This window comes from Medicago truncatula, chromosome 7 (assembly GCF_003473485.1).
Source record: "Medicago truncatula cultivar Jemalong A17 chromosome 7, MtrunA17r5.0-ANR, whole genome shotgun sequence".
In the NCBI taxonomy this organism is placed as follows: Eukaryota; Viridiplantae; Streptophyta; class Magnoliopsida; order Fabales; family Fabaceae; genus Medicago; species Medicago truncatula.
Genome location: NC_053048.1, coordinates 44,987,431 through 45,008,642, shown reverse-complemented (window position 1 = coordinate 45,008,642; position 21,212 = coordinate 44,987,431). Strand labels below are relative to the sequence as shown.

Sequence of the window (21,212 nt, the reverse complement as noted above, 5' to 3'; positions counted from 1 at the left end):
ACACATTAGAACCTTCTGCAGCTAGGCATGGCAACAAAAACTATACCCACGGTTACCCGCCCGAACCAAACTCAATTTGACGGATTTTCCCGTTTTGACTGGGTTTGGGTATGGGTATGGGTTTTCCCCGATTTCAAAACATGGGTATGGAACGGATAACGGCTATATAGGTACCCACCCCGAACCCATACCTAAACCCGTCCCAAATGTAAAAAATTATTTTATGTTGATATGTCATGTTATTTTGTTTGATAATTACTACCATTGATATCTAAAGGATCAACTAAATCATTCCGTCTAACAAATGTTAAAGTGAGCGTATTGTTGGATGATGTATTACAACGTTGCTCTTGGGGATGCAAAATAACTTCTATTTTTTATTAAAAAAAATATATTCAATGCCGGGACGGGGATGGGGCGGGGATACCCAAACCCATCGGGGACGGGGATGGGATTCAATTTCTCATCCCCGTTGAGTATGGGTAGGGTAACGGGTAAGTATATGAGAATCGAGTATGGGAACGGGGAAGGTAAAACCCGTCCCCACCCCGCCCCATTGTCATGCCTATCTGCAGCTAACATGAACGAAAATGGGGAGAGAGGGTCACCCTGTCTCAACCCCCTCCCCAAAGAAAACTCATCAGTTGGAGACCTGTTTACCAAGACCGAAGCAGTAGATGTTTCAATGCACTCTGTTATCCATTTTCTCCAAAGAGTCAGAAAGCTCATTTTCCCCATAACCTCATCTAAATACCCCAGTCTATTGAATGAAATGCTTTCTCAAAATCCACCTTGAACAGAATCAATTCTTTTTTACATCTATGAGCTTCATCAACTATTTCATTTGCAACAAAAATGCCATCCAAAATCAGACGGCATTTTATGAAAGCCGACTGGGTGTCCGAAACAACATAGTCAATCATAGAGCGAAGTCTGTTAGCAAGCACCTTCGCCAAAATTTTATACATGCTATCCACCAATGAAATTGGTCTAAAATCATTTAGTCGTTGGGGACTACCAAAACACTCCTTAATAAATATTATGTTACTTTTGTGCATTATCACTTCTTTTTTTACAATAAATAAACTTCATTTATTCAAATGCTAAAATATATAGCACCAATATAATCAAAATGACTATGAACTAGGACAGTCCCCATCTATTGTTGGAGATTAGTACAACTGATTAAGATTGCTTAAAACCCACTAAAATTAAAATACATGTATAACAATTATTGTTCGTAATTTATATGTATTATCACAATAAGAAGAGAGGACATACGAAGGGACTCCGACGAGCTGAACGCTATTATATACACTAGCGAAAAGATGGACACTCGTGTGTTCGTTTTTTTTTTTGCTCTTTTTGTTGCGCTAACTTGTGTAGATTAATAATCATATTTTATAAAATAAAATAAAAAAATGCATGTAAATTATAAACGATATTTTATATAATTTTTTATATAGTTTAAAAATATAAATATAGATATTTGTGACTTTCAAATGTAACAAACTCAACAAACTATATTTATATTTTTCAATAACAACAATAATATAAGAGATATAACAAACATTCTTATTTTTTATAACACCAACAATATAACATTATTATATACAAATATATTTTTTTTTTAGTCTAGTGGCTAGAGCTCACACAATTAAATGTGGAGAAGTGGGGTGTTCATGGTTCGAACCCCGACCCCTGCATAAATAATGCAATATCCCTACCAACTGAGCTAAGCTCACATGGACAAGCAAATTATTTAAGGGTATAATAGAAATAACAAATAAGTCAACCCAAAGTATCATAAAATCCCCATTCTCTTACTATATAGTTTTTTTTTATGGTAGTGGTATAGTATAGTATAGATAAAAAATCCTATATTTAGTTATAACTATTTTAATTTTTTTATGTAAATAGTTTTTAGTATTTTTAATTTTTTTAATCTCGTTTGTTCTTACGACTCTATAAATAATAATCTAGAAAAACAAATCCTAATTCTTTAGGTTTTCCATCTGAGCCGTCCCCATTAATCTTCTTCAACACAAGCATCGTCTTCTACAACAGCCGAATTTTCTTCTGCAGGTTCTAATTAGTTCTTTACCTATTTATCTACAATCGCCTGTGTGTATATTCTGTAGTACCATCATGTAACTAAAAATAAAATCTATTATAGTTTTGTTTGATTGTTTATGTTTTAGTTTTAATTTAAATTCTGGTGTTTACTCGTTATTAATTGCAGTAGCAATGAAGAGGAGGTCTAAAAAGCCCAAGATTGAGTTGCCTGATTGCATTTTATCGAATATCTTTTCAAGGTTAGGTTTGAAGGATTTGGTGAAAACAAGCACACTGTCAAAACATTGGCGTCATGAATGGCAGGGCCGTCTTAACAAATTCATAGGCCCGGTTTTAATTTTATAAGGGATGTAAAAAAAAAAAAAATCTGGGCCCCAAAAAAATAAATAAGTTATTTAAAAAAAATATATTAAAAATCACACTTTGGTGGGTCTTGAACACATGACCTCACACTCAACAAAAAGTGGCCACGCCACTAAAGCAAGCTGACAAATTAAATTAATTCGCTTTTAATAGATATATAATCATTATTTTCGTGTCTTACATATTAAAAAAAAATATTTTGGGCCCCAAAAAATTGGAGGCCCGGTGTCGTCGCCCAGCCTCGACGGGCTATGGGCCGGCCCTGATGAATGGTCATTAAGAATGGACCTCAATTTTGATCTCCATAACATGTTTGACTCTAATACAGTTCAAGAGTTACCGAAAAGCCTTCCACTCCTTCAAGGGTTTCAATCTGAATTTGCCAAAAGATTGGATCAATTCATGCTGCATTATCAAGATGATATGATTAGTTCAATCCGAGTAAATTTTCCATTAGGTTCTAAACACAAGATGCAATTGACAGAATGATTTCCAAAGGAATTACTAAGGGTGCCAAACGTATTGAATTGCTCTTCTCATCTGAAACTAATGATCCAATTAATTTTTTGTATCCATATAGTTTGCTATACAAATTTTCCTTTACTCTCTTATCGGACACTGATTCTCTCACTTATCTTCACCTACAAAGTTGCTACCTACTAGCACCTTTTGATTTCTCAGGATTCAAGAATTTGAGAACTCTTCTTGTGTTGCAACTACTTAATGTGAATCAAAATCTACTTCAGGGTTTGTTTTCAAATTGCATTCATCTTGTAAACTTCACCCTTGATCAGTGTGATTTGAACTCTGACTTAAAAATCACCAGTCCAACATTGTTTCATTTGAACATTGTTAACTGTGGAGATCAACTTGGGAGGGTGAGGAATATAGATATCATTGCATCAAATCTCTCATCCATCGAATATTCTTTCAATTCTAGTTATCCACTACACATACACATGATGAACATTCAGGCTCAAATCCTATCCAAGTTTAGCTACAGAAGTAGTCAAATTTCTACCTACAGAGGTGGTCAATTCACCAATGCTTTTGAGTTTTCTGGACTGAAAAATGTGACAACCATTGTGTTTGATGGAATCCAAAGATGTCTCCAAGATGATGTCATACCTCTTTTGTTTTCTGAATGTCTCCAACTCGAACCTCACCTTTAAGAATTGCAGGATGGTACGTGATTTGAATATTACCAGTCCAAAGTTGCGTCATTTGAAATTAATTGATTGTGGCTATAGACATTTACCTCGACGCATAGATATCAATGCATTGAATCTCACATCCTTTGAATATAGTGGTCACACCCTGACGGAATTTGATGTTAATGCTCCAATATTATTAAAGGTTTTCTGGAACGCGGCTAAAAGAGAGAAAAATCCACATCCTTTTGGTCCAATTGCCAGATTACAACATATCCAGAATTTATCTATGATCATAAGCACTTCACAGGTGAGTCGCTCAAAAACCACGTTTTCTGGTTGATGTTTATTGTTTCTATTTAGGTTGTCAATCTCGCTTTACATATACCCATTGGCCCCAACATTGAGCAATTCTTTTGTGTTTGGCCACAAAAAAATGGAATAATTAAATAATAATTTTTAAAATAATCTTATGAGTTTTGTATTTTTTTGTGTGTGTGATCAACCAAATCTTTGTGTACATCCAAGAATTATTTGCCAACATTATTCAGATAGCTGTGTGGTGTAATGCGGGTATTGTGGCTATTCAAATATTTATGTATATATTATATAATCAATAAGATATATACATATAGTATATGTCTTAATGTTTTTTATACCAAAATGAGCTGAGATATTTCCTACTTGAGATAAAAGAAACTTACAATCAAGAATAAAATGATCAATAGAGTTAAGGAAGTTTTTCTATTAAACCAATCAACTTCCAGTTTTGCATCCAATTCAAACAACACATCTTATGATTAGTTTAAACTTCAAAAATAAAGATTCAATACACTTGACCCATTAATAATGGTTTGCGCTGGCTCAACTTTATATCCTAAACACCAGCAACAAAAGTAACACATTTGCTACTAACGTTTTACCTTTTTCTTTTACATTCTTAGTTTAGTCTTGATTTTTCACTCAGTCACTCAGAAGTTAAGTTCTTTCTCTCAACACAAGTTTTTTCCAATTTTTGTTTTGGTTTTTTTAAAGCATTGTTACAACCATGTAGTGTCATGTCAGACGCGTTCTGTGTTGCAAAAATAGGACACATTCTCTACTGCTCCGGCCACAACCTTAATCTTAATATGTGATGATTGCAAATTTATGCTCCAGTGTTCCACCAGGATATTTCTTGCTATTGGCTGCCTAGGTTTCTTTTAATTATTTGAGGCACTAGTTGCTTTTAATCCACTTTAAATATTACTGTTGCAAACAGGTAGGGGAATTAAAGAAGATCTTGGTTAAATTTCAAAATCTTAGACAATTGGAGTTATTTATCGAGGGAGCATATGATCCTAATAAAGACTACTTTTGGATTTTAGATATTGCAATGTCTTCTCTACATCTCCAAAAACTTTCCCTTACGGTTAGTATTTCAACTCTTTGTTCTTTGGTTGCTCACTTTTTAATTAAATTGTTGTAATTCAACTTTTTTTTATGAATAATAGTTTTCTAAACAGTTAAATGTAAGTCAATCTTATGAAATTAAACTTGACTTGAACTAGAAGTTTTATTTTCCTTATTTAATATTTGCAATATGTACTATTATGATTCTTATTTTTCAATTTTCAGATTAGAAACCCTCATTTGGAAAATTCACACATGGTATTCCTCCTTATAATCGAGGCTCATTTCTCTTTTCTTTCTATTTAAATCCATTCCTTCTTTTTATTTCTAAATTAGTTTAGTCTTAATTTTGCAGTGTATCCCAATTACTCAGAATTCAAGTTGTTTCTCTTGACCCAAAGCTTTTTTCTATTTATTTTTTTAATGCATTGTTACAGCCATGTAGTCTTAATTCAACCTTAAATTTAATATGTGATGATTGTGAATTGTTGTGGTTGCAAACTGCTGCTCCACAATGTTCCACCAAGATAGCAGCGCTATTTGCTGCTATTGACAGTCTAGGTTTCTTTTAATTTTTTGTGGCACTAAGTTGCTTCTTTTAACCCATTTCAAATCTCAATGGTGCAAACAGGTAGCAAAATTAATGACGGTTTTGGTTCAATTTCAAAATCTTAGACAAAGTTACTTATTGAGGGAGCATAAGATTCTAATATGGATTACTTTTGAATTTTAGATATTGCAATGGCTTCACAACATCTTCAAAAACTCTCTTATGATTGAGTATTCAACTCTTTATATTTTTTTGTTGTTCATTAAAAAGAATTTCACTTTCCTGTTTATTCGCGTGTTCTTCCTCAATGTCTCATATTCGGTTTTCCCTGGTGCTAATTTAAGTGGACTAATTTAATCTCTTTAAAAAAAATTATATATATAAAATGACGTAAAAATATATTTTTAAATTTATATGTAAATTTTTCAATAATATTAATGAGGATAAAAATGAGAAAAATTAATAAATTATACATTGAGTTGAATTACCATATGAAAAATACTACAATCTCATGAGAAAATAACCGCTATCAAGCAACTCTATTTTGTGTTTATACGTTATAAGTTATCTATTATAACTTAATCATGACAAGCAACCTCTTATTTCGTTTAAAATGATGAATAAGTCATCCATTTGTTGTATATGCCTACTGGGGGTGGATTTAAGAGGCAAAGAAGAGAATATACCGGATTTTTTTCATAATGACTTGAAATATGTAGAGTTATGTGGTTGTATTTGTTCCATAAATGTAATTGAGTTAGCTAGCAATCTATTAAGAAACGCAAATTTACTTAAACAAATTACTTTTAGTTCTCGTGAAAAATTCTATGAAGATTTTGGTAGAGATCGTCGACTAATGACTATGATAGTTGTTGGTTTGAACGGAAACTTATTCACAAGAAGCTTAAAATGAAGTACATGACCAACGCCAACTTCTAATTTTCTTGAGAAGTCTTAATAACATATCAAATGATTTTAGATTTGTGTATATTTTTATACAGATAATCTATATGATATAAACTTACAATTCAACGGTCAAATTTAAAAAAATATGTATCGAATAAAATGATATTAAATAGTGTAACATGACATCGGTATAATTTAATATCTTTTATGTGTCTTTATCGTATGACAACTCTTATCTTATAAGCACTTGATAAGTTTTATAGCTAAATAAGCCTTTAGTGTGTGTACACACACATAACCTTCAATAAAAATTAAGACATTCTTTAAAGTTACAAGCATCGCCGTTGTAGCCTTTGATGAAGAGTCTTGTTCAAAGTATTGTTCACCAACAAAATTGGTCGTGGAACTACTGTGGGGTTGAAAGGTCGAGTTTGGGAGTAGTAACATGTGGAAGGTAGGTATTCATCTAAAGTATGTTTGTTTGAGTTTTTCATGAAATTTGGGTTTCAAACATATTCACACGTTTTCACGTGTTCCTTGGCGTCTAGATACATTGTGGGCCAGTAATACTCAGCCCTCAAAGCTTTCCTTGCTAATGGTGTGCCTTGGCCGTCACCAATCAAGCAAGGAAGTCAAATTATCAAAACCAATAAATGCAATGGTTGTTATGGCAAGACCTAATGTTTTAGGTGTGCAATCGACTTTAAAGTCTCGTCGTAGGGTTTGATTGTAGGGGTCAAGCTTGGTCTGATAGAGGCTCATCCATTGGGGCCTTGGTGAACATATCTATATTTTCATAGGAACTCTATATAAGCTTGAAGCCTGGGTATCCCAGAAGCTTTGGACAATCAGATTTTTTAATATGTTTTTTCGAGACATTTTTTTTTTCCTCTATCTCTTAAAAATTTTAATGGAACACTATTTTTGTGTTCCTTCAACTTTACCCTCGTTCATAATAAGTGAGAGGAAATCAATAGAATGTTGGAATATTTTGATTTGATTATTTCAATGAAGGGCAATTCAGTCAAATGAACTTTATTTGCTTATAGTTTTTTTGGTTACACTTTATTTGCTTATAGTTGATATTAACATAATGTTTCTATCAAATAGTTTTTTCTTTTATATGCAAAAATTCGGTTAGATTAACAAGGTTTCTTTCAAAACCCTATCTTCCTATTTCATTTCCCTTCTTAACCTCAAGGTTATTCTCCCACTCTCAAATGCGTAATATCCCTTCCATCATAGAATTTAACAAAATTTTAAGCTCCCTTGTTAAGACCAAGAAGAACTATTTAAAACCTATTTCCATTTCTCAACAAATGGAATTCCAAGGAATCAGGCCTGACATTGTTACTATCAACATCTTGATCAACCGTTACTGCCACTTAAGTCAAATGACTTTCGCCTTTTCCCTATTCGGCAAGATTCTTAAGATGGGTTATCATCCAAATATCATAACCTTGACTACACTTTTGAAAGCATTATGTCTTAATGGTGACGTCCAAAAGGCATTGCACTTTCATGAAAACATCGTCAACCCAGATGTTTGTACCTTTAATATATTTATCGATGAGTTTTGTTTGCAAGGAAATATGAAAGAAGCTAAAAACATATTAGGTGTGATGATGATACAAGGTATGAAACCTAATGTTGTTACATATAGTGCTTTAATGGATGGGTACTGCCTATTAAATGGAGTGAACAAGGCCAAACATACATTTAACACTATGGTTGCAGTGGGAGTGGCTAAAGATGTTCACAATTACAATATCGTGATTAATGGGTTTTGTAAGAGTAAAATGATGGATGAGGCATTGGATCTTTTTGAAGAAATGTATTCCAAAAATATCATCCCTACCATAGTAACTTACAACACTGTTATTGATGGTTTGTGCAAGTCAGGAAGAATTTCTTATGCATGGAAGCTTGTTCGTGAGATGCGTGATATGGGTCAACCAGCCGATGAAATCACTTACAATTCCTTCTTGCACACTTTTTGCAAAAATCATCAACTTGATAAGGCAATTGCATTAGTCAAGGAAATTCATAACCAAGGCATTCAGGTGGATTTGTACACATGTAGTATGCTTATTGATGGTTTGTCTAAAGGGGGAAGACTTAAGGATGCACAACAAATTTTTAAGGATCTTTTGATTAAAGGATACAATGTAGATGTTGTTACTTATAAATATATGATCAGTGGTCTTTGTTAAGAAGGTTTGGTTGTAAAAGCATCTGCTTTGCTATAAAAAATTAAAGCTAAGGGTTGCTTTCCAAATGCTATAAACTGTTGAGATGTTCATTTGTGCACTCTTTGAAAGCAGGGAGAATGATAAAGCAGATAAAATTCTTCGTGAAATGATTGCTAGAGGCCTACTATAAGCATAAAACTAGGTACAATGTTACAATTTATTATTTTGAATTTTAATCACAACCATCAAGTCTTTTTTTCCTTTGATAGTTACTCATAAGAATAGATGTATCATGCTCTGGGCTCACTATTAGTTTAAATGTGATCAAAGTCATTTATTTTTTCCGAAATGGTAGACTTTTGAATTCTTGAAATTACTATCCATTTTCATCCCAATGCACTATTGATCTGCTTCATTTACTTTAAATGACTTTATTAGGCAATGATTATTGTCCCTGTTTAAAATTACAAACCCTGCTGAAGCTGCATGATTAATTTTCAAGAATCTGTATCTTAGTGATCATCTAAACTTAACTTCATAAAAGAAAGAACAAAGAAAATGTAAGGAATTATAATTATTTAGATGGTTTAGATTTCACTTTTTTTGTTTAATTGTGAATTATGATAATTTAATTCTGATGATGTAAACGGTACTTTTTAAATATTTGTGGTCTTTTGAAAATGACGAATTAGGTAAAGGATGGGAAATTCTACATCAATTTATTTCTTTTGCTTATCGAAAGGATGAAACATTTGAGTTCAAAATGAAATTTCATGTTTGTTGCTGTTGAATTTGTATGTTTATGAGAATAAGCCTCTTTATGACGAATTAGGTTGGTTGGTGTGGGATGACATTTCCTCTTTATATCGTATTCTTTTTAACCTAACAACCTCCCCCAAATAAAAAATTATATGGTAGTTATAATGTGAACCTCTTTGAGCAAACCATGTAGTAAAATTGAACAGTTAAATCTCACTTCATTCTCTATTTTACCACCTGGTAGAAAGTTTCCTTGTCAACACCATAGTAAGTTTGCAACTTTATCTCTGATGATGGTTTCTAAAAGAAACAGAGCAGGTGTTACTTTTATGCTAATGATTGACAAATTATGGGGAAAAAACATAATAGATACATAGTAATTTACTATGAAACACGAACACTCCTCGGATTAGGTGTGTCTGACACCAACACATATAATTACATTAAATTATGTGATTTTTTCAAATTATTAAATTGGCTCATGATTTCGTTTATCTAAAATAATACCCTAATGTTTTTTGTGACACTCAATTTATCCAAAGATTAATTGCCCATTCAACTACTTAGTTTTTTGGAGAACACTTTACCTACCCCTTGTTACATAACCTATTGTTGATAGTGAATTATAACATAAAATCAATTCGATGTTGATCAGACAATAAATAGAATTAAACACAAGATGTAATGAATAAACATATGTTCAAATGTATTGATAGAGAACTCATAGATTACATGGCTCAAACAATACTATAGACATTCATCCTTCAAGTATAATCCAATGAGTTTAGCTACTCACGATAATAATAAACATGTTCAAAAGGTCAAAGAGCAATACAATCAATATAGGTGGTCTAAGTCGATCTTGTTGTCAAGACTTGAAAATTGCCACTTTAGACGTCAAAATTTCAAAACCCTTGTTTATGTACAAGTGTTTGCTTTAGCGTAAATCATTATCAATTGAATCAACATTCATCAACATTTTTTACGAACATCATTAACTTTTTAAAAAATAAATAAAATGTGGATAAGATCAAAAGTTATTTAAATACAAGCATATAAATTTGACTCCTCTATAATGTATTAAGTAATGTTGAAGGAACGGGAATAGAGATCGAATTGTTGAGATTTTGAGTTATGTTCGAATTCAGTTCAATTTTAAAAGAAATTCACAAAACTTATTTATCATAAAACATTCTAACAGAGCTTGTTTTGATAAAAAAAAAATAAAAAAAAAAAAAAAAAAAAGAAAGGTAACTAATTGAACCATAATAGTATAATTTTAAAAAACTATCAACAAATTGCAATTAAACTAATTGACAAATGGGTTGATTCTCTTATCAATTGATTTTTTTTGAAGAAGCTAAAATGAAATATAATACTGAAGCCTGAAAATTTTAGCACAAGAAGTGCAAAAACCCCAGCTGAAAGAGTATCAAATTACAACCACAGAACAAAGGGTAACAAAAAATAAAAATAAAAGATCAAATGACAAAATCACCCCATTACAGATAAATACCCAGACAAGGTAAAGGGTTCAACCACCACAAATGGTAGGAAAAAGCAAAGGTAGGACGGTTCGCTTTCAGCCACCAGTATGATTGAAGTTTAATTTTATCTAATAATTGAATGAACGAGGCCTCTTTTTGATGAAAGACCCGAGTGTTTCTTTCTATCCAAATCACCCACACACAAGAAAGCCATATGAGATTAAAAGCTGAGCGGTTGCTTTTGGAAAACCCGCCTAAGGTGCCAAATTGATACAAATGATCTGACACATGTTCAGGAAACACTATATGGAACCTAAGCCAGTGAGAAATACCATACCACAGTTTACCAAAAAAATCACAAGAGAAGAATAAGTGCTCTGCGTCTTCTAACATGCCACATCCGCCCACACAAACTTGAGCATTTGGTTGTATAATTTGTCTTTTAACTAAATTGTCTGTTGTTGGTAATCTATTAAGAAGCAGACGCCAAGCAAGGAGACTGACTTTTAAAGGCACTTCCTTATTCCAAATTTCAGTTATGTGATCAGCTGCAAAGTTGTTATTTGTTGAAGACAACAAGTAATTATAAGCACTTGCGACGTTATATTTGTTGGATGAATGTAAATGCCAAATCCACTTGTCAAAATGATTAGACTGCAAAACAATATTAGTTAAAATATCACAACACTCCTGCACCTTCCCCTCCTCCCAAGCTAACAACCGACGCCGCCACTTCCAAGCTTCACCCTCCTCCCCCCACCCAAGTGAATACATTTCAGCCACCGTTGCCATTTTATTAGTAGCAAGATCAAAAGGGCGACTAAAGCTATTTTTCAAAACCATGCCATCAATCCAAGGATCCCACCAAAATAAAGTTTGTGTACCATCTCCTACCTCTCGCCCAACATTAGCATCAAACCACCGACCAATTCCCACACCAGCCCCATTTTTAATATTAATCAAATTATTCCACCAAACAGAGTTAAATCGCCCCTCCTCATCGATTATTCCTCCTACCTCCCCGTATCGTGATGCTAAAACTCTATACCACAAACTCCTATTTTCAACCCTAATCCTCCAACACCATTTAACAAGTAACGCCAAATTAAACTCCCTTATCCTCCGCACCCCCAAACCTCTGTTCTCCTTTTTGGAACAAATAGTGTCCCAGTTAATCCAAGAAATTTTCCTAACCTCCTCACATCCCCCCCAGAAAAAACAATTAAAAATAGATTCAATAGAGGAAATGATACCTGCGGGAGCTTTGAAGAAGGAAAGAAAGTAGACCGGAAGAGAGGACAAGATCTCTTATCAATTGATTGATTGAACCTTAATGCTAGTTGTTAGATAAATATTTTATTCATTTGTTCGAATCAGAATTCATAACCTCCAACTTTTTATCTTCTTATCCCTTAACTCAAACTAGTAATAAAAATAACAAGATTTTTTTTATAAAAAAAAAAAAAAAAAAAAAAAAAAAAACATAAGGTTGTTGTTAATCCAACAAGATTATTTTTGCATAGTCACATAATCAAATATAAATTCCTTAAACGCACACACAAAACATTAATTTTACTTTTTTTGGGATTAAATTTACCTTTTATTCTCTTAATTATTTCAAATATAAAATAAAAAAATTAATTCTATATTCTGCTTTGTTATGAGGCGATTTCTAACTTTTTGGTTATTATGTTTAGGTAGATTTTCATTGTCCTTTGAAAGTAATTAATCTTTGACAAATGCTAAGAAGAGTATTTGGAGCATTTGTTTACAAACTAAAAGTCAAAAATTTATATTAAAAATTGTGTATTTGACTTATTGAAATATCAAAAAGTAACATTTTCTACATAAAATTTAACAATTGTTTCCTTCTTTGAATCTTTAACTAGTGCCCTAAAGACATTTGTTAGCATAACATTTACTCTTTAAACAAATTAATGGATAGAAATAAAATACCTAGGCATGGCAATGGGGCGGGGTGGGGACGAGTTTTACCTTCCTCGTACCCATATCCGGTTCTCATATACTTACCCGTTACCCTACCCATAACCAACGGGGATGAGAAATTGAATCTCATCCCCGTCCCCGACGGGTTCGGGTATCCCCACCCATTCCCCTTCCATGTATTAATATTTTTTTTAATAAAAAATAGAAGTTTTTGCATCCCCAAGAGTAACGTTGTAATACATTATCCAACAATACGCTCACTTTAACATTTGTTAGACGGAATGATTTAGTTGATCCTTTAAATATCAATGATAGTTTTTATTAACATGACAATTATCAAACAAAATAACATGACATATCAATATAAAATAATTTTTTTACATTTGAGACGGGTTTGGTTATGGGTTCGGGGTGGGTACTTATATACTCATTACCCGTCCCATACTCGTGTTTTGAAATTGGGGAAAACCCATACCCATATCCAAACCCAGTCAAAACGGGGAAAATCCATCAAATTGGGTTTGGTTCGGGCGGGTAACCGCGGATATGGGTTTTCTTGCCATGCCTAAAAATATCATGTCATGTGATATGTTCATTCATATTAAAACACATAATTGTCTCGTTAATTAATTTTTTTTGTGTGGTGGCTGGAGTTCGAACCCCGAACCTTACATATCTCATGCATTGTTCATACTAACTGAACTAAGCTCACGATCACTGTCTTGTTAATTAATTAATGTAACAACATATATCCTCCGATCACTATTATAATGATGCATACGGTTTTGATTCATTTAATTAATGTAACAACATATATATACTATCTTTATTATAGACCACTTACATGAATTTTTTTTTAAAAAAAAATCATTAAGAATGAATCTAAAATATGTGATTTTTGCTTACAATAGTAACAGCCAATTAAATTAATTTATTTATTCATCATATATTATAAACCCACTTTTTTCCTTTGTCTTCCTCTCCCCTCCTTTGTCGGCGTGAAAATGTCGTCGTCACTGATATCGGATTTCCTCCATCGAGCCGGCGGAACCGCCATCATCGACGGTGGTTTAGCGACTGAGCTTGAACGCCATGGCGCCGACCTCAATGATCCCCTTTGGAGCGCCAAATGCCTCATTTCGATCCCTCAGTCTCACCTCATTCGTCAGGTACTCACTCTTCCTCCTTCGCACTCACCATTTCAACTCTTAAGTAGGTTGATTCATATAAGTTCCATTGTACATGTATACAACCATGTCATCTCATTACGATGCTGTAAATTCATTTTCGTTTTCCCCTGTAGTTGTATACAAATAGTGATCTTAGGGTTTTAATTAACCTAATTTTATTCCTTTTTTATATGTATCATTTATTTATGAACTGTTATGGAAATTGTTAATTGCTTAAATGTTTAAATATGATTTTAGTCCATGTAATTATAACGTTTTTTTTTTTTTTGGATTTAGTCCATTGAGTTTTCTTTTTTGTTTTTTTGTTTAGATTCGGTCCTTACAAATTCAATTGCTTTTAGTCCATATGTCATTCGTGACCCAATAAACTTATGCCACATAAGCTGACGTGTCAGGGACTCTGTTTGGATAAACAGCTTATTTGCGTCTTATAGCACAATCACTTGTCATGATAAGAGTTTATGTATAAGGTTGGATAAGCTATTTTTATAGTATAAGATAAAGTAACGTTACATTGATTTTGTATATGCTATAAGTTGTTTTTATTAGCTATATTGACGAACTTATGAAAATAAGTTGAAAAAAGCTTATGAAAATTGTCATAAATTCTCTCACTCAGTCTCACAGAATTTATTCCAATAGATAAGCTCAAATAAGTCATTCCAAACAGGCCCTAAAAGCAACCGTTTTTTGAATTTGCAGGGACTGAATTTAAACAGAAAAACGTACTGAGTCTAAATCCAAAAAACATATATTTAAACCTTGTTTGGACTTGATTGAACGATACTCTGTTACTAATCAAAATTATCACTGATCATGCTTTCTGTTGCGCAGGTGCACCTTGATTACTTGGAAAATGGTGCAGACATTATAACCACAGCTTCTTATCAAGTGAGTTCTGTTTATTTAGGCTTTGTTTGGGAGTTTGGAGGGGGTGGCAAATATAGGGGAAAAGAGAGTAATCTTTCACATTTTTTGATAGAGTATTTTTTTAGAGAATGATAAATTAATGCTTATGATTAATACATTTTTAATTTCAAAAATATTATAACAACATAGATTAAATTTGAAGAATTCATATAGACCTTCCAATACCCTCCTCCAATACAAATTTTGAGCTCCCCCAAATGAGGAGGATTTTGTATTATGAAGAAAAATGAACCTCCTAAAGTCCTCCCCTCCCAATGTCCTCCATTTCTTCCACGTGCTCCTTCCTTTTTTTCCAAAGCCTTCCCCTCCAAACTCGCAAACAAAGCCTAGAGTGTGTTGTGTCTTTAGTTCTGTGTTTTTTGTGTTACTAATAAAAGCCGAGGCTGAGGTAGTGTTCTGTGATGTGCATAGGCCACCATTCAAGGTTTTAAGGAAAAAGGATTTTCTAATGAAGAAAGTGAAAACATGCTCAGAAGAAGTGTTGAAATTGCTTGCGAGGCTCGCGATTTGTATTATGAACGATGTGCTGCGTGTTCTTCGGGTAAGAATGCTGATGATAGAATCCTCAAGCAACGTCCTATCTTGATTGCAGCGTCAGTTGGGAGTTATGGAGCTTATTTGGCTGATGGATCAGAGTACAGGTGAAATTTTCTAAGATCTCTGGTATTTAGCCGAATCTGTTTGTTTTTTCTTTTAGTTTGTGCGATTGGTTTTATTTGTTATCTTATCTATTATGTAGTCCATTTATTGATTAACAATCAAAATGATATTATAATATGTTTCTTTTCCAAGGCTGTGTTTAGCCTCTAGGCTATCAGTTATTCTGGAACAAATTTTGTTCATTTGTAAAAGAAGCACTATCATAAGGTTGTCTGAAATAATGTGTTCATCTTGCATGTGATTGTGTGTATGTTTTGGAACTATTTCTTCATAAAATAGAATCATTAATGTTTTAGAAAGCTTGAGGTTTGATCAACTGTTGCTGCTATTGTTAGAACTTATAAAAATCACATTTTTCACGATTGCTATGCTTCTTGACATGTTCCTGGCAGTGGGAATTATGGTGATGCTATCACGTTGAAAACTCTCAAAGATTTTCATCGGAGAAGAGTTCAAGTTTTGGCAGATGCAAGTGCCGACCTGCTTGCATTTGAAACAATTCCAAATAAGATTGAAGCTCAGGTATTCTAGAAGCTTTGTACAGTCAAATGCTAAATCTACCCTCTATCATATTTTTATTTGTTCTTTCAGAAGAATGTTTTTGAATATTTACCCACATTTTGTCTATCTTTTAAGAATCTTTTTGCTAAATCTACCCTCAATTTGTCTATCTCTTACGAATGTTTTTGCTAAATCTACCCACAATTTGTGTATCTCTTAATAAAGTTTTTGCTTAATCTATCCGTACATTCAAAAAATTGAAGTCTCCACTTACAATTTCATTCTGGTCTTGACTAAACAGGCTTTTGCAGAACTTCTGGAAGAAGAGAACATAAAGGTTCCAGCATGGTTTTGTTTTAACTCTAAGGATGGAATTAATGTTGTTAGTGGTGATTCTATAGTGGAATGTGGCTCCATTGCTGAATCATGTAACAAAGTCATTGCTGTCGGAATCAACTGTACCCCACCTAGATTTATACATGGTCTTATACTTTTGCTTAAGAAGGTAGAACCTTAGGTTTCTCTTTTCTGACTGAATGTGCGGGTTGATTGTTGATTTTCTTTTTTCTTCATGTATCAAAATATTTTGTTTCAAACAACCTCTTACTCTTTTCGAATTTTATTAATTAATGCACTTTCACTTCTACCTGAGGTCGTTGTCTGTTTTGCCAAGCTGCATCCTCTTGGAAAATCATATATTATTTGAATGGATAAAAAAATTATGGATTTTAATCTGCATATAGAGCTATAGGTTCATTGAATAATATATTAATATTTTTAGGAGTCTAATATTTTTTGTTAATTAAGATGGCTTATGTAAACATAGGGTTCTTTGACTATAGTACTTAAGATATACACTCATTCGGCCTTCATGTTCTATGAAACCATGCCTTTTAAAATATTGACAAGGATTTTTTACTTGTTTTATTTGCTATTTTCATTATTTTCATTTAAGAAAATATGTCAGTGTTGATAAATTACTATAGGCATTTTATCTGTGTGGAACAAACATCCCTGATTCACATATAATTTGTTCAGGTGACTACAAAACCAATTGCTATATATCCAAACAGCGGGGAAACTTATGACGGTGAACGAAAAGAGTGGATGGTAAGTTCATTTCATCTGGTTGTACTGCTGCATTTTATATTGTTTTTAAATGATTGGTGGTCAAGTTTGTTTTTGAAATTGAACAAAGATCAATTTTCGAAGATAGAAGCTGTCCGATCTCAGTTATATAAAACTTGAACCAGTATGCATTGGAAAATTTGGTTGTGGGAGTTATTCTGCCTGAAATATAGAAAACCGTATGCTGTTAAATTAAAGAAGAGTCAAACTTAAGGAATTTTTTAACCCGTGTAATAGAGTGTTGGATAGTAAAGAACCAACACTAGAATAAAACAAGCGTAGCGGAGATGAGGATCTTTTGTTGGATGTGTGGTAAGATTAGATGGGATAGGATTATAAATTAGAAATGACAATATTAGCGAGAGTTGGGTTAGCAACGCTAGTGAAAAGATGGTGGAAAATAGGCTTAGGTGGTTTGGACATGTAGACAGAAGACCAGTAGATTTTGTAGTAAGGAGATAGATCAGATGGAGGATAGTCAGATCATTAGAGGCAGATGAAGACCTAGAAAAAGTATAAGAGAAACTATTAAAAAAGATTTAGAGATTAATGAGTTGGACCGAAATATGGGTTATGATAGAATATTATGGCGTAATTTGATCCATCTAGCTGACCCCACTTGGTGGGACAAGGCTTGGTTGTTATTGTTGTTGTTGTTGTGCCACTAGCTCATCCCTTTTCTTTGCAGTGAATTCATTCTATTCATTTTTATTTAAATAGTAAATCTGATTCAGAGACTGTTCTGTGTAATTTGTCGGTTGAAACAGAATTGTACTTAGAAGATGGATGTGGTAGTGTAGTACCAGTAGTTATTAGAAATTTAGAATGACAGATTTCACATCCTTTCAAATTTCAATATACATTGCATATACAAGTACATGTAAGGAAGATTAAAAAGTTGACGCCAAGAGCAGGATCTGCCTTTCTGTTATTGCTTTGTGTATACTTTTTAAAATTTGGGCTGAAACTGATTGTTTTCTCATTTTACCTTATTCGGCTCGCTGCTAGTTTTGTAGAGCTTTGAATGTGGATTCATACTGGAAATATTCAGGTTGGAATCTGTTAAGTTAGGAACCAGAACTACATGAAATGCAGAAATTGTATTATTAATGGAAAAAGCAAGAAATATTATAGAAAATCCCCTGTAATCCCAAGAAATATTTAGAAATCATTCTTCCTCTGTCCAACCCTAAGCTAAGGTTCTTCTGATTGAACAAGATGATCGAAAATACCCCCCCAAACACACACAAAACCACTTATAACCGTATTGATCACTCCCCACATAATGGGCTTGACCAAGCGATTAGTTAATTGCCTGTTTGGGCCCACTTTCTCATAATACTTCTTATACTTGTGAGCTATGAAGCACAGATTAGATACGGACATGGACATGTTGACACCGATAATAATTTGAGAAAATGACATAATTCAATGTAATCATATGTGTCGGTCTCATGTGGGTGTTGGACTCGATAAGTATTCGACATCGGGACACGCCTAATCCGAGGAGTGTATGTGCTTCATAGCTTCTGAGATGTGATTTTATACCATTTTGCTCATAATTCAAGTAGATTAGTTATTACTTAATCATGTTTAGCCAACATAATTCTATATTTTCCGGAACACAATGTTAGGGATAGGGAGTGCATATAACATTGAAAACATGAGACAATGATCGAACCTACGGGGACATGAATGCAACAAAGTGAAAGTTTGTGTGTGACATTTCTTTATTTTTGAACGACAAATGTTAGTGTTACTGTTATTATATTGGAGTTTGTGATCAAACCTTCAACCTCTTTATCACTTTACTCCTTATATCCTCTGTGCGTGACCGTGACCTAACCGTAAGTTGTTTGTCTACTTTATTGTGATTTACAAGTATATATGGACCTTTTGCTTTATTACAGTTGATAGGTACTTCATATAGCATGTGCTGATCTTTGAGAGACCGAATATCGAATGAAGATAATTTATTAGAGATTTGATCATTTAAGACGGTAATAACTTGAAATATTTCTTGAATCACGTGATACTGATATTAGGTTGTTCTCGTTGCAGCAAAATACAGGTGTTACAGATAAAGATTTTGTCTCATATGTTAGTAAATGGTGTGAGCTAGGGGCTTGCCTTGTAGGTGGATGCTGTAGAACGACTCCTGTTACCGTTAGAGGGATATACAACACACTATACAGCAATCAATCTGCTATTCTTTCCACACAGTGATTGCCCTGAATTCAGAAAGGAGGCAAATGTGTAAAACCAGTCTAATTTATATGTCAAAAATGCCTGCAACGGGCCATGTTGCCACTTTGTGCTGAGATGTGAAGATTAATATGGCCTAGCTGCACTAATAAAATGGTGGCAACATTTCCTTTTCAACATCACGCACATCAATATATTGAAAGAGAACGGGTATACTTTTTTTGGTTTGATTCACTTAAAGCTCACAGTGATAGCGTGTCTGAATGAGTGTTGATAAATTTTTGTGGCTAATTAGTAAGATATTCCAAATGCTTGATTGGTTACTGTAACTTATAACATCATTTACCCTTGGAGCTAGTGACCTGAGAATCTCAGTTTGTGCACATTACATTGAACTAGAAGGAAAAGATGTTTGTGTTTTCATTTTATTTTGAATCAATTTTGGAAAAAAATTGCCATTAATTACTTACTACTGCTATTTTAATTTTTCGTTTCAAAATATACACTTATTTTTAGACTTCTCACAACTTATGGTGCAATAGAAGGACGACAGACTGGTGTGGTTGGATTTTTTGTGTGTAAGCTTTAATCATGTACATGCACTAGTACACTCTTAGAGCTTACATTTTGTCATCGGAGTTTGCTTTATAGGCCTCTCATTTTTGCTCAAGCCTTTTCATTTATCTGAGCATAAATTTTGATGGTACAAACTTATCGGATCTTATCTTCTGATTGGCTTTTTGTTTACTCAAAGCTATCGGAAACTATCTTCCAACCGGCTTTTTTTAGGGTTGAGCAACTTGCAGGGCCTAAAGAGCAATCTCCTTTGTCATCTGTGTGGAGTGAAGAGATTAATGACTTTAGTTTTAGATTGTGCGCAACACCATAATTGTAGTTGTTATATGAAGGTTTTAGAGGTCTTTGCAGTTGCATCTTAACTGTTTCAATTGCATTTGTTTGTAATTTTGTACAATATAAGGATTACAATGTAATTGCAACTGCAACAATTTGAAACTTTGCTAAAAATATATGATCTAATGGACCATGGTATTTTTGTGATTGATATCGATCCTTGTCTTCGTATAAATTAATGACAGGATCAAATATAACCAAATTGTTACGTGCTAACAATTGTAGTTGAAAACACATTTAATATTACTAAGATTTTTTTTTTAAACAATGTTGAACAAGTGAAATATGAACTAGCTCAAGAACATCATGGATATAAATTATAGCCTAAAGATCATTATTTTGCATTCAAATATAATGTGCATTCTTTTATCTACTGATTGCCAGGATGAATCAAAAACTAAAAAAGAAAAGTAGAAAACTCTTTTATAGTAACTTTTGGTGGGTGAAATACTTTTACCTCAAGTAACAATTTCCAAATCAAGCCAATTATGAACTATTAACCATGTACCAGTCATTTTCCTAGCCTCCCTAGGTGTGTCTCCTCTGCAATGTATCATTATAACTTCTATAAGGCTACAGCATGTAGTTCGTGACATTTTTTTAATAGGAGAAAACAATCAAGTGGTATACACAGACACAGTTGCTTAATTGTACCTTCAACTAGCAGTGATCATCCGATATGCAAAGAATGGGTTGCATGTTTGGGTGTGTAGTAGTAGGTAGAAAAACGATGGAATTAAATAAAACTATAAATAAAAAAAGCTTAGAAAATGATATAGACAAGGCATGACAAACAGTGAAAATATTAACTTTGGCATAGTTCAATGAAAATGAGGAAAGGGACTAAACTGTAACAAAAGTTG

At 33.2% G+C, this 21,212-nt stretch overlaps 2 protein-coding genes and 1 pseudogene across 2 annotated transcripts; all 3 read left to right on the top strand.

The window, feature by feature from the left end:
- Window positions 1-2,247: 2,247 nt before the first annotated feature.
- Window positions 2,248-6,551, top strand: LOC25499148 (putative F-box/LRR-repeat protein At1g56400; annotated as a pseudogene).
- Window positions 6,552-7,757: 1,206 nt separating this feature from the next.
- LOC25499147 (pentatricopeptide repeat-containing protein At1g12300, mitochondrial) lies at window positions 7,758-8,651 on the top strand. Its single transcript, XM_013594314.1, has one exon. It carries the CDS (start codon window positions 7,758-7,760, stop codon window positions 8,649-8,651), a length of 894 nt encoding a protein of 297 aa, XP_013449768.1.
- Window positions 8,652-13,775: 5,124 nt separating this feature from the next.
- Window positions 13,776-19,902, top strand: LOC25499146 (selenocysteine methyltransferase). Its single transcript, XM_013594313.3, has 7 exons — window positions 13,776-13,992; window positions 14,848-14,904; window positions 15,355-15,584; window positions 15,996-16,125; window positions 16,406-16,609; window positions 17,143-17,214; window positions 19,294-19,902. Exons 1-7 carry the CDS (start codon window positions 13,828-13,830, stop codon window positions 19,456-19,458), a joined length of 1,023 nt encoding a protein of 340 aa, XP_013449767.1. The 5' UTR covers window positions 13,776-13,827; the 3' UTR covers window positions 19,459-19,902.
- The last annotated feature ends 1,310 nt before the right edge of the window (window positions 19,903-21,212 follow it).

Coding starts and splice junctions, on each gene's coding strand:
- LOC25499146 (XM_013594313.3), top strand. CDS start 13,828: ATGTCGTCGTCACTGATATCGGATTTCCTCCATCGAGCCGGCGGAACC. Junction 13,993..14,847: donor AGTCTCACCTCATTCGTCAG/GTACTCACTCTT, acceptor TCTGTTGCGCAG/GTGCACCTTGATTACTTGGA. Junction 14,905..15,354: donor TAACCACAGCTTCTTATCAA/GTGAGTTCTGTT, acceptor TGATGTGCATAG/GCCACCATTCAAGGTTTTAA.
- LOC25499147 (XM_013594314.1), top strand. CDS start 7,758: ATGGAATTCCAAGGAATCAGGCCTGACATTGTTACTATCAACATCTTG.